Source organism: Gavialis gangeticus, unplaced genomic scaffold, assembly GCF_001723915.1.
Source record: "Gavialis gangeticus isolate Ggan-Ray unplaced genomic scaffold, GavGan_comp1, whole genome shotgun sequence".
Lineage (NCBI taxonomy): Eukaryota > Metazoa > Chordata > Crocodylia > Gavialidae > Gavialis > Gavialis gangeticus.
In genome coordinates this window covers 69,001,627-69,015,458 of record NW_017729033.1, presented here as the reverse complement: position 1 = coordinate 69,015,458, position 13,832 = coordinate 69,001,627, and the positions used below count along the sequence as shown (strand labels likewise).

The 13,832-nt window shown below is 40.7% G+C and overlaps 1 protein-coding gene across 5 annotated transcripts in view; it reads left to right on the top strand.

Annotated features, from left to right (window-relative positions):
• FRYL (FRY like transcription coactivator) overlaps window positions 1-13,832 on the top strand; it is a 376,409-nt gene that overhangs the window by 283,242 nt on the left and 79,335 nt on the right. For all 5 annotated transcript variants that reach the window (XM_019525974.1, XM_019525975.1, XM_019525976.1 and 2 more), the window contains 7 exons: window positions 1,367-1,517; window positions 1,839-1,942; window positions 6,424-6,609; window positions 7,538-7,739; window positions 10,083-10,204; window positions 10,746-10,936; window positions 11,768-11,862. In XM_019525974.1, the coding sequence (XP_019381519.1) occupies window positions 1,367-1,517; window positions 1,839-1,942; window positions 6,424-6,609; window positions 7,538-7,739; window positions 10,083-10,204; window positions 10,746-10,936; window positions 11,768-11,862 (1,051 nt within the window). The remainder of the gene's footprint in view (window positions 1-1,366; window positions 1,518-1,838; window positions 1,943-6,423; window positions 6,610-7,537; window positions 7,740-10,082; window positions 10,205-10,745; window positions 10,937-11,767; window positions 11,863-13,832) is intronic.

Below are 13,832 nucleotides of genomic sequence, written 5' to 3'. Positions count from 1 at the left end.
CTCCTCACTAAGTTAGTGAGCCTGTCTGTGAAGATGCTCTTCCCTCTCCTTGTCAGGTGGATCCTATCTCTTCCCAGCAATCCTTCTTCTTGGAAGAACATCCCATGGTTGAAAAAGCCAAAGCCCTGCTTTGTCTTATTTGGACAGAAGGCATATTCATCAGTTCCACTGCAACTTCAGATGATATGCTACCATGCTGTCCTTATTAAATAGTTTCTTCAATGGAAAGAGAGTCAGAGTTGAAGAAAGTTGTTGGATCTGAAAACACTTCATCCTTTAGTTTGTATAATAGCAGGAATGAATTAGGGTATCAAAGACTTGGTCAGTAATTTGCTTTATTTCTCAGAATTCAAATTGGACACCAATGCAGGCCTCATTCAAAATAAAACATTTCATTACCCTGAACCCTAATACAGAGTGTTTCAGGAAGTGTTTTATTGTCCCAGCTATAAAATTGTAATGCCCTTCCTCAGGTCTAAGAAAGAGGGAGACCACAGGCTAAGCTAAATAGTGGAGAGAAGATTCTGTGTAAATGGGAACGGTTGGCTTGAAGGGATAGAGGAGGGTTGTAAACCATTTCACTTCTAATTTATAGCCCTCCTCCGTCTCGTCAGTGTCACTGAAGTAAATCTGGAACCAGCATCTGCTTTTGTGAACTGCCTTGTTCATTACCACTGGGCCTGGGTAGTCATTACAGACAACAAAAGGGAAAGAGTCGTTGCCCATGGGTATTCTGTGCATTTCTGCAGATTGATTTCTACACCTATACCCTTCCTTGTCCCTCTTAAGGGATTTTGTACAGGCACCTGCTACAAAGTGAAGTGGCTTCATTGCTTCTGTCTAGAAGCTGTGGAAAGTGCCTACAAGTACAGGGAAGGATCCACACTGACACAAACTTGGAAACAAAGTTACTCACCTTATAGCAATTGTGGCTGTTTGAGACATTCAAATCACTGTGGATCCAACAACTCACCTCCTGTTTTCAGAGTTCCTAGTTGACAGGGGCTTTGCATTGCAAAGGAGCTAAATCACTGGTGCTCTGCCAAACTATAGGAGCATTAGGAAATACAACCCCAATGGACAATACTACTCAACAGAATTTAATTGTAAGGCAGGTGCACACTTACACTATCATCTTAAAGAACCATAGTTACTGAAGGATGTGTAACTGTACTTTTTTCTAACATTATCCCAATAGTTTTTATACTTGGATGCTTTTGCTTACTGGAATATATAGCTTCAAATCCTAACACATTTTTAAATTAGTGTTGTTTAAATTAAATTATTAGGTAAAAATAACCATTAGTAAATTTAAATATTTTGCTTGGAGAGATCTAAACAGAAAGTAAGAGATTTATTTTGGTAGGTGATTCAATGCCTCTGTATTCAAATTGGCGACTGAAAGTGATGGAGCATAATCAAGGAGAGCCTTTACCTTTCCCACCTACTGGGGGTTGTTGGTCACCACTGGTGGATTATTTGCCTGAAACTTCATCTCCAGGCATGTCTCTTCACAGGTGAGTATTTATCAGTAATGGACAGATATGGCAATTTTTTTGTATATGTAGGTGTTCTATAAGCAGCTTTTAACCATTATTGTTTCATTTTCTGCATTACTGATTTCAGAATCTGCAGGTTATCATCTCGTAGCCATGTTTCAGTTGGAAGGTTTAAAGCTTGTCAGATTGACTGGGCAGTATATTGTGATTTTATTTGTGGACTTTCATAGTCTTTACAGCAACTAATAATTAAAAGCATCTTTAAGCTACTTACAGTTATTCAAAAAGTAGAATTCAGTTGTGTTTTGTTCTCTTAACAAATTGGTGTTTTGTCCTTAGGTGTAACATAGCAGTGATCCTTCTGACAGACTTGATAGTTGACCACAGTGTGAAAGTGGAGTGGGGAGGATACCTGCATCTTTTGCTTCATGCAATTTTTATAGGTAACTCTGTTCTCATTGAATTCTTGATTTTTGTTTTTAAAGAAGGCATGTGAAGGTTTGAAAATTTAGTTTTGAAAATCACAGTAACTGAAAATTATGGCAAGAATCCTTTGATGCAACTTGTCTCCCAAAGTTGGACAAGATTAATATTTGTTCATTTATCAAAAGAATCTTAGCAAAAGCAGAGGGAAAATCTTTGGTATATGAAATATTAGTTTTCTGGGTCATTGTGACAATCTGTTTAAAACTGACTCCAAATAACTTGAAAGGTGTTCTTTGTTAAATTTGGGGGAAAATCCATTAAAAACTCCCAGTCATTTGGGAAATATTTCCATTTTTTAATTTGATGCTGGTAAGCCATGTCAGCAGATGCTTAGGATAAATCTGGCCACCAACGTAAGCAAGTGCAAATATAGTAACTTTAGTGCAGTTGCATCCATTTGCACCACAGCTAAATACAATCGCTTGTGTGACAGGATAAAATGATTTTCTGGTGCATTTTTTTTTTGCTTCTTCCTACATTCTTTTACTTGCACTCCTTCCTTATAATATTCTATAGCTTCTTGTCACCCCAGGCCTTAGTTATCAGCAAAATTAATATGTTCATCAGCCTTACCAAGCTTTTACTACTCTGAGCAAATAAACTATATTTACTCAAAATGAAGACAGCCATGATTATAAGATGACCTCCCCACAAACCAATTGGATTCTATATATGCAGTATTTATAAAATTTATTATAAATTTCCAGGGATAGAATCTAATTATTTGGGGAAAATAAATCTGAGAGGGGGTCAGGTAGCCCATTTGCTCTCTGCTTCCCTCCAACTATTTCTCCTGGGAGACCCTTTCCCCTCTCCATACTATCAGACCCTGCTATCCCTAAGCACATAGATTGAGGATCAAATTTGAAAACAATAACGTTGAAATAAAACATGGCTATAGCAATTTGCCTATAGTACCTGTGGCGGGTGCACGGATCCCACCTCAGGAAAACAGCTGGGTATTTGTATCCCACCACTACTTCCACCACGTGAGGCGGGCCAGTAGGGGGCGCTCCTGCATTGAGCCGCCCACCTCCCTGCGCCTGACCACCTTCCAGGCTCCGAATGCCTCCCTAGGGGCGCCTTATGTCCGGCCGACCCCTCTCCTGAGCACACTCGCTAGTCTGGGGGTAATGTGCTGCCACCACCCCAAGAGTGGACTGTCTCAGCCCTGTATCCTCAGGGAAACACAGGCCTAAAAGTCCTATGGGTACTCAACCCAATACAGGCACTTGGGGCACTTCCCCAAGTCCAGGGGCAAAAAGTAAAGTCTCCCTTAGTCCACAGACCTAAGGGGTCTCTTAGGCATAATTTAGACCCACCCCTCAATAAGTCTCCCACACCAGTCAAAAAGGAGAACTTTATTGATTACAAGGGGTAGGGTAAACTAGGGTACAGGATTGAGTAATATCTTAGAAATCCTAAAGAGCAAACGGTCTGGCTGTGGTAGCCTTTTGATAACGCATCTAAATTACTGCCAGCTAGATATCTATCAGATCTCGAGTAGCTTACTCACACACTTCTTCCAGAGGCTGATGAGATCCTTTCTAGCGTCCGGCTGTTCCTTGTTCATGAGTTTTTGGGGGAGAGGGCCCTTTCCGATGTTTATGCTCCTCTGAGTCCCCCCCTCATGGCTCCAGCCTCACCTCATGGCTGAAGAGCCCGCCTCCTTCCCCGTCCTAACTTATATAGCCCCTGTGACCTCATTCACCTGGGCCAGCAGAGGTCAGCCCCAGTTGGCTGTCAGCCAACCAATCTGAAATGCATCACCCGTTACCAGGCAGATTCCAGCTCCCCAGGTAGAAACCCCTTACCCAGGTAAGTGATGCAAGTCACGTAAGCAGAGGGAGCAGGTTTCCCCCTCCCTCAGGAATGCAGCCAGCTCCAGTTCCCTAAAGAGACAGGCTGAGGGTGTGGTCCCCTGTGTGCTGGGCCCGTCCTAATTGAATGGTCACAGCACAGAGATTTAAATCACAGTGTCACAGGGCAGAGATTTTTGGGGAGAAACCAAGGTGGCTTTTTGCCACAGTACCCATATACTTAGTTCTTCCAAAATGTATGCATGTTACTTTTTTTTAAACTGCTGTAAGCTTTAGCATAGGTACTCTGTAAACAGAATTTTAAGCAGCATTTTGACATCTGCAAACTATAGAGATAGGTAAAATTAGTTACATATCTACATAGAGAGAGAAAATTAGGGAGGGAGAGATAAAATTAGCGCACGACCGCACGCACGCACGCACGCACACACACACACACACACACACAAAATCTAGCACAAACTTTTCACCAAGCACCTTAAACCACATTAACAAATCATCCACCTGTTACAATAAACACATCTGCACCTGTATGTACCTACTTGCTGCCATTCTATAACCCAATTGCAGTCCCTTAGTCCAAGCCCCAGTTTGGGGTTTATATTCTCAGTTCATTTACTGTCCTTTTGACATCTGTAAATTATGCATGATATTAGTGTAAAGCCAAAGGCTTGTGATTTACCAGATAATTCACTGGGCTGGGCCCCAGCAGAGTTAATAGCATTTCAAGCCATGGTGATCCCACAGCTCAACACTGCTCAGTATGTGTATGTATTTCAGATAACCCCCCCACAAAGGATCCATGTGCCCCCCACTCATGACTGGAACTGGGTCTTCTTGTCATGTTGAGTCCTGGGATCTTCCAAAAATTTGTATTTAGATAGGTGCAAGGCAACCTGGCCTGGCTTCACCTTATGGAGGGCAGAGCCACACTAATCGTATGTGCCAGGCTTAGAGAGGGGATGACAGAGGTTCTGGGTGAACTGTTTGGGGTCCTATTCAATGATGTTTGCCAGGGATTTAAGGCTGGGCAAGAAACAGGAATCCTTGGAAATGCAGGGGTGGGGAGCCACAGCTTATCTATGGGAGTGAGGAGAAGGTTAGAATGTATGTACTGTAGCGGCTTACCATGACTGGCAAAAGAGTTGGCCGTGAGAGGGACTGCACGTAATTGATATTGCTATATGTTTTGCCAAGATATGGCTTATGTTCGTCTGTTCTTACTTCTGCAGCCACATGGCTGAGGACAAGTGAAACTTGGGGGAATCTGAAGTCTCTAGGCTTGGGCCTGGATGTAGGATGCTTGCTGAAGGATTTAGAAGCATCTGAAGCCCTAGGCAGGGGTGGAGGGTCCTTGCTGGTAGTAGGGCAACATATGGTTCTTGAATGACTCAAGGATTTGGAATTGATTTGGCTGCTATGACTTGGGACATGAAAAATTTTCCTTTAAAAAAAATAAAAAATGGTTCCTATCAGGATTTCAAATCTAGCAATTTTGGCAAGGGGAGGTATCGGGACTGGCTCTAGCCCTCCCAGTACTGTCTGTTATTGCAGTACCTTCAGGCCTGGTGGCAGTTCACTGCTGAGGGAACATGCACCTGTTTTTTATGGGCCAAAAAAAAAAGGTTCCCATCAGCATTTTTGGCACTAGGGAGAGTGTGGGAGCTTGCTCCAGCTTCTCTGAGTACCTGCTTGTTATTGCACTACCTCCAGGCCCGGTGTCCCCCAGGAGGGAATGAACCAACTGCATTTATTTTTAAGGGCCACACCCAAAAAAAGTTCCCATCAGCATGTTTACCCAGTGTGGGCCATGTGTTTTTCTAGTCATACTCAGTGCTGCTTGCATTTAATCAGCTTCACAGTTTGTTTCCATTGCTGATCACATGCTGCTTCTGCCAGTAGTTTAATAAGTGTATTTAGTGGGATTTCCTTGGATGTGATTATAAGACAAGGGGCTTTTTTCCCCATGCCAGTTTCCCAACCTTGTCTTATATTTGAGTAAATTCAGTAATTCATTACATGTGTACATTGAACCAGGCAGTCTTTTTTCTTGAGAATTGCATATGGATAGGGAATACAAACAGATGTAAGAACTTGGACCCCTTTAGGAAGTGCTTTGTGCTGGAGCCATTTTTTCTTCTCCCTTGCGTAGGTGGTTCAGTGAAGCTGAGACGCATCCCATGTCGGTAGTGTTGACTCTTGTTTGTTATTTTCCTCCTTGTGATTTATGCTGCTTTGGGTAGTAGTTTTCTTCATTGCTAGTGATTTTTTGCTTAAATAATATTTTCAGGTATCCCTGCCCTTTTCAGCATCATTCATGTCAGAACTTAATTTATAATATGAAATAAAAATCATGTGTTACCACAAAAGGCTTAGTATTGTAAATGTCTTTTTTCATACAGTAAAAACAGGGAGAGTTTAATGTATTAAATGTAAGCATTCTCTCTAGTTCTTTAAGTAGGGAGCATCTTATTTTCAGTTGTTCTTATATAATTTCATATAAAAATGTGTTTTGTAGGGATTACATTGTAGATCATTTTGACTGTGTTGACAGTTTTAGGTAACGTTCAGTTAACTGTGTGTTTAATTAACCTGTCTAATTTACTTCTTAATTTTAGGATTTGACCACTACCATCCCGAAGTATATGAGCATTGTAAACGCCTGCTTTTGCATTTGCTCATAGTGATGGGCTCCAACAGTAACATCCAGTCTGTTGCTTCTGTCCTTCTCAGAAACAGAGAGTTTAACGAACCCAGGGTGCTCACTGTCAAACAAACTACGCATCTAGATTATACTTTCACAGGTATATTGTAGTTTATATGCTTTTAGTTGAGATGATATGAAAAAATCACTTCTGACTTTGGTGTTAATCTCCTATGTTTGTAATGTCTTCCTCAAACATTTCCAGTTTGTTACAGTTTGTCTCTTGAATTCTTCATAAAGATAAAATGAATACAGTTCTTATTTAACATTTTGTACACAGTCATCAGTTCTAGCACAGTCTGAGGATCAGTTGCTAGCTTGCCACACACGGCTGTGGATAACTAAAGAAGAAACTCTTGTCTGCTGGTTAGATAAAATAGTATCTACTTTTTTGTACCTTAAAGTAGAGGAAAAAAAAAGATACCATCTTTGTCCCCAGTTATAGAAACTCTTACTTTAAGACATAAGCCCATTGGCATTTTACAATTTAATATTAAAACATCTTTAGTGCTGTATGAAAAACTTTAGAATATGTATAAAATGCTTAATCAATGCGAGAAATCAGTACATTTTACTGGACACATTCTTTAAGAAAGCTTTCTCTTTTTAAAGTTTGATTATATTATATATCCAGGGAAAGTGAGAAACAAGTTTTGTTAAATATTAGTATTTTATAACTTGCTCAGTAGGTGGCAGCACATTACCATATACTATATTAACTCAGTTGTGGTGCATCTTGAAAGTGGTCTATTTCTGCTTTCAGAAAAAAAATATTTTGCAAATCTTTTTTAAATCTGGCACTTGGAGAGGTGAGGAATGAATATAATTTATTAATGCCTGACCTAAAACAGACCTGTTTTATGTAAACCTACCCCTAGAACTTCATCAGTCGAACTCAGACTTGGCCTACAAAATGAAAGTGCAGCTTGTGAAATGCACTGTTTGGTATACATATTAATTGTTAATTTAAGATTAACATGAAAATATTATTGTGTTATGTAATCATAAAGTCACTTTTCTTTCAACAGGTGTTAATGATTTTATACCTGATTACCAGCCCTCCCCAATGACAGACTCAGGGCTTAGTTCAAGTTCTACCTCTTCTAGCATCAGTTTGGGAAATACCACCGCTGCCATTTCTCATCTGCACACCACCATCCTCAGTGAGGTTGATATTTCAGTAGAACAGGATGAAAAAGTGAAAACACTCATCGAATTTATTACCTCAAGGTAATAGCTTAACGACAACTGCTATCAAAGGTTATTTGGCATGGAAACATGATGAGGTATCATATTGTTTGGCATGAAACTGTCTGTTTTGTCTTCTGTTTATCTTCAGTAGAAGTTTAACTCTAATTTTAAATATTCTTTGCCCGTGTCTGTACGTGTGTGTGTGTTTGTATGTGTAAAACCTTTCAGTCCACCTTAATTTCCCAGGATTCCCAAGGCAATTTGGCCTTTTCTTTCCTCCTGAGATTCTACAAGTCATTCGTGTATCCCAGACTGATGCATTTTCAAGTATTTACATATGTTAATGCTTGAAAATACATATGAAGATAAGTTTGGGGCCAGTCTGGAACATATGCTGTATGTAGTTCCTGTACCAGACTAGCCCTGCATGTGGTGCATGAGGCCAGTCTATGAGCCTAATCTAAACCAGTCCTGTATCCAGTACACAGAGCAGGTCTGGTGTGGACACCACATGCACCATAGATCATCCTCACATGCTGCATGTAGAGTGTGCCAGCTCCAGCCTGGCATGACATTTGGCACACGGGGCCAGTCTGGGGCATGTACTGCATGCGACACCCATGCCAGACTAGCTTTGTGTGCTGGATCCAACAAGGACAGCCCATCTGGGCCTGATCCAAACTGGCCCTGGATCCAGCATGCAGGGCCAGTCTAGTGTGGGCACCATACACCAGCCCCATGCAGGGGGCATACTGTACGAGATGCTACATGTAGCATATAGGCTAGAGTCAGTGTGTGTTGCATGCGGTAGGCAGCACTGCGGGCCTGATGATAGTGCTCTGCAGGCCATATCTTTGACACCACTGTTCTAAGGCATGTGATGCATGCTAAAAAGAACCTATTTCCTATCCTTGTAGACAGAAATGGGTGGATCTAGGGAGGTACAGTAGTATGGTCTCACCCAACTTTTTGTGATGTACTGTGTGTACAGTGAGCTTTCTGAGCTTACCAGCTGGTCAGCACTGGTTCCTTTTGGAGCCACTTTTGTGCAGCTCCATAGCCCAGGGGATGAGTGCCACTGCCATATACCCCACTTCTTTCCTTGCCGCTGAATTCGGCATGAGAAAGCAGCTGGGGAGGGAAATCAGTGGCGTTCGCTTTCTGGGCTCAGGAGCTGTGTGACACAACCATGGCTCCAGCAAACAGCCCTTGCCAACTAGCTGGTGAGCTCATGGAGCTTCCTGCACAGGTGGAGTTCTGGTAGGGGCCTGCCCTGACCAACTAGATAGCTCTTGGTTAGGGACCATTGGAACTCGCACCAGAAGTGCACTGTGTGGCAGCTCCTTTAACCTTGCAGTTTTCCCACCTCCCAGAAGATGCTTAAAGGTATGATCAGGAAGTGTCTAAAAAGTCTTTTGGGAGGAGCAGGGTTTGTATGGATTACCATGTGACCTAGTAGAAAAGAGCTAGTGTGTCGAAGGCAGGAATTAGTGATGAAATTCAGTTGTGAACCTGGCAACTTTCATAGTTTTAATCTTTTTCCCCCTGATCATTCAGGTTTGTGTAAGCCTGTGAGACTCCTATCAAGTGGTCAGATGCTTGTTTCTGGATTTCATAAAGCTTGCAGGACAAACAGCATTTTTAGAGTCTTAGGGTTTTGACCAAACATGCCACTGGCTAATTTGCAGTGTGTCAGTTTTAATTAATTGCTCTTTTGTGCCATTATTTATTTCCCCCTTGCTGACTTCCTCCTGCAATTTCAGTTGGAATTAATATATTGCTTCACTTTTTGTCCTAATTGTTGTGTAGTATATATTAAACTGTTGCTGTATTTTATTTCAGGGAAGTTTGCATTGCTGTTGTGGGTAGAGAGGTTTCCTGCTTACACTGTAGATGGGGGTGTCAAAGATATGGGCCATGAGATGGATCCAGCTCGCAGAATCCTATGATCCAGCTACTGGTACTGCCTGTGAGACTCAGAGTTGACCAACAGGCAGTAGGCAGTTGTGCCAGGCAGCCCACTCCAACTATTCCAGGACCACATCAACCACTTCAGAGCATGTCAGCTCCACGCTGGTTCCAGCAGAGCAGTCGCCTCCTGCAGCACAGCCCTAGAGTGGCTTGAGCAGGATCGCACTACATGCAGCATCCACTCCAGCCACTCCAGGACATGTGCTGGTTCTGGCATGCAGGGCCAGTCTGTGGGACCAGACCTGTGCCACTTGTCCAGTCCATGGGGCCAAGTAAATTGATACCCCTGCTACAGATAGACGCCTTGGAAATTTCTCAAGGTGAAAAATGCCACATCAATTAATAATGATAAGAAGTTGTATGTTTATAATTTTATACTCTACCACATTATTTGTTCGGCTTTATTTTTAGGAAAAGGGGCCCACTTTGGAATCATGAGGATGTTTCAGCCAAAAACCCTAGTATTAAGAGTGCTGAGCAGTTAACTGTGTTTCTAAAGCATGTCGTGTCCATATTTAAGCAATCAAGCTCAGGTATGTTAGAAAACATTTTGCTATACTAATTTCAATAAAATAAAGAATACTTTGCAAAATAAGTAGAAATCTCTTAGAAATAAAGATAAATTTCCAGAAAGTGACCTTCTGTTTCCAGCTAAAATGCCTTTCATTTGACATAGCTCATAAGGGTTTACTCTTAAAATCTGATGTCAGTATAACCTGTACTTGGAGAAAGAAAAAATATATATTACAAGTCCACCATGGCTATTTAATGTTTAAATATTTTATCCCCCTCTTAACATTTCTGTTTAGTAATATCGGAAAGATGTCTAAATGATTAGATGGATCTTTGTGAGGATTTCCTGTCAAGGAAACAAGGAAAAAAATAAAAGCAGAACAAACTAGTTTAAAAGCCCAACTAAGAAGTAACTATAATGAATTTGTCTGCTTAAAAATAAATGTGTAATAACAATGGTAATTTGTTAGAGTTGCAACATTTAGTTTTCTTTAAAATAAAAAAAGAAAAGAAAAAAGATAAAGCCTGTCGTATCATCTAGATGTTCATTTACTGTCATAGCAGGATTTCAGTTGGAGCATCGTCTCAGTGAAGTTGCTTTGCAAACTGCACTTTCTTGCTCCTCTCGACACTATGCTGGGAGATCCTTTCAGATATTTAGGGCTCTGAAGCAGCCTCTTACTGCCTCCACACTTTCTGATGTCCTCTCCAGACTTGTGGAAACTGTTGGAGATGCAGGAGAAGAAGCTCAGGTATTTGTTTATTTTGTTAATTTATTTTCCTTGCAGCTGTCTTACAGTTACCGTTTTCCCTTTTTAATAAGAAAGTTAAACCTCTTTGTTGTTCTAATAGTATTTTTTTTAATTACACAGTAAAAAATATAGGCTGTTTGATGGCTTCTCTCTAAATAATGAAAATGGAGGGATTAAAACTATTTCTTTGATAATCAGTTCAGTTTTTAAACACAATAGTTCTGAAATGTCACTTAAACACTAAACAAAAAATAATCATGATTTTTGCATTAACATTAATTTCAAAGGTGACCAACAACTTCCAAATATTTTAGCTTTCCATACCTCAGTAGAAACAGTCATTTCCTGTCAGGACACATACTCTTTGTAACTGACCAGATTCCTAGAGGATGTAGTATTTTAAAATAAAACAATGCAATATTAAGATGAAAGAGAACTGTGTTGTACATTTTTATATTAAGTTTTACTGGGAAAATGTTGTGGCCAAACAAACAAATTGAGCTGTATCACTGTATGCATTAGAAATTAACTAACCTGATTCACAACACAAAAGAGAGTCTAAAAGTAATGCATATAAATCCAGGGAGATAATAGAATTGGATATGAATCTTGTAAGTGGTATTGGACTAGAGAATCAAAACTGAATTGGATATTTTTGTTGTTGGATGCTGTTTTTCACTCTACATGGAAGTTACACCATTAAAGTTGTACATCAAATCCCATGCCGTATTTATTGATTAATCTCTAACACAGTTTGTTCTGTTTTTACGTCACTAGTTAACAGGTCCTGTGCAGTCTTCACTGATGTTGTAAATCTGTGCCCTTTTCTAGAGTTTTGTCATAGAGTTACTGCTAACTCTAGAGTCTGCCATTGATACGTTGGCTGAAACCATGAAGCATTATGATCTTCTTTCCGCGCTTTCTCAGTAAGTACTTATATATAGTGTAGTTTAACTGCTAGGTTAGGATCATTACATTTAGTTATTACTATATAGTCAAAGCCTTTTTCATCACCTTTTCAGAACAGTTTGTTCCTAATACAAACACATCCTGCTGTGTTCAATTTTGTATCTTTTGGGCCTCAGTCAAGCAAAACGGTTAGATCTGCTCTGACACTGACACTTTATGCCTCAGTTCTGTGAAATTGATTAGGCCTCCAGTTGTGATAAATTTCAGTGGAAAAGAGGGCACTTCATCACCTTTGAGGATCAGCTCCTAAGTGACCTTGGGTAAATCCTTCAACCTCTTTATGCCATTTTCCCAGTCAATATAATGGAAGTAATGAGGCCAGCTTTTTAAAAGTGATTTAAGATTTCTGCATAAGACATGCTGTGTAGTGGTGAGTGCTATTTGTAATATTAAATAGCTTTATAGTTGTAATAATTATGAATCTGATTTCTTTAAATAAGACAGATGCTAAATCTGTCTTAAGACCACTTACTCTGCATGCCAAATATGTTACCTTTTTTAGTTGTAAAAAACAGTTTTGAACTCCTGACTTCCCTTTAGAAAAAACCCTACACTGTCTATAATCTGGCTCATTATAAATGAAATTGTATCCGTTTTGGTTCTCCAAGGGACTTGCTGTATTGAAAGAAAAACATGCCTTGGCAAGCATAATTATATTAATGGGATCAATATTTTTTTCAGTAAAGTTCTACCAGTAACCCATGCCTGTGTCAGGCTGCTTACATATATACAGATAATCTGGGAGAATTCGCCGAGATTTTTCCTTCTGGTAAAGAAATGTCCTTAGAGCTGTGTGTACAGACATTTGAATACTAAGGCCCTGAAGAGTGGAGAGCTTGAAATGTTGACACTGCAGCTGCGGGGCCGTTGCGGGGGGCGGGCTGTGCACACATCTCAGCATGCTCTGCAGGCTCCCATGGTCTGCGTGGCAACAGATGGCGGCAGTGAATAGGGGCAGCCCTTATTGGCTGAATATACTGTTCATGGTCAGCCTGTGTTTCCCTGCAGCATAGTGTGAGAATTGTGAAGGGGGCATGTTCTGTTCCCTACTAGAGCAGAAGAGTCCAATGAACAATTCACTCTCTCCCTGCGGGGAGCAGCAGGAGGAGAGATTCTGAAGGATCATTGTCTCCTTTGTAAGAAGCCAAAGCATGTACAGATGTACAGATATTTGCTTTTTCCAGGAGAAACTTTACCAGGATTGATTTAACTCTATTTTTCCAGGTTATTTTTTTCTTGGACTGGACATTTTTAATAGATTCCATGGACATTTGGGCTGGAAGGGACCCCAAAGGATCATAGAGTCCAGTCCCCTGCCCCAGGGGCAGGAAGTCAGCAGGGATTATAGGATCCCAGCAAGATAAACATCCAAATGTGTCTTGAAGGTGTTTAAAGTGGGTGCTTGAACCACCTCCAGCAGCAGTCTATTCCAAACCTTGGGGGCTTGGACAGTAAAGAAGTTCTTCCTTATGTCCAGCCTAAATCGGTCACGGCAGAGTTTGTGACCTTTCGATCTTGTCATCCCTTGGGGAGCTCTGGTGAACAGACATTCCCCCAGATTCTGGTGAACACCTCTAATAAACTTGTAGGTGACCACCAAATCGTCCCTGAGCCTGCGCTTTTCCAGGCTGAAGAGTCCCAATGGCTTTCAGCCTCTCATCATAAGGTCTGTTTTTTACTCTAGAAGAAAAGACCTTGAACATCTCACACTTGTGGTTTCTCCTGGGAAAGCAGTGGCTTTCCCAGGAGAAACTGAATGTCTATATGAAGTCATAATCAAACTAAATTACCAAAATGTTCCAGTGAAGGGCATACGCTAATGCAGCTGCCAATTTATTTGGAAATATTTGATAAATAGATTACATCTTTAATCTGTAGCTAAAATTAACTTCTGTTTGGCTTCTAGGTATAATGCCAAGTGTTAGAA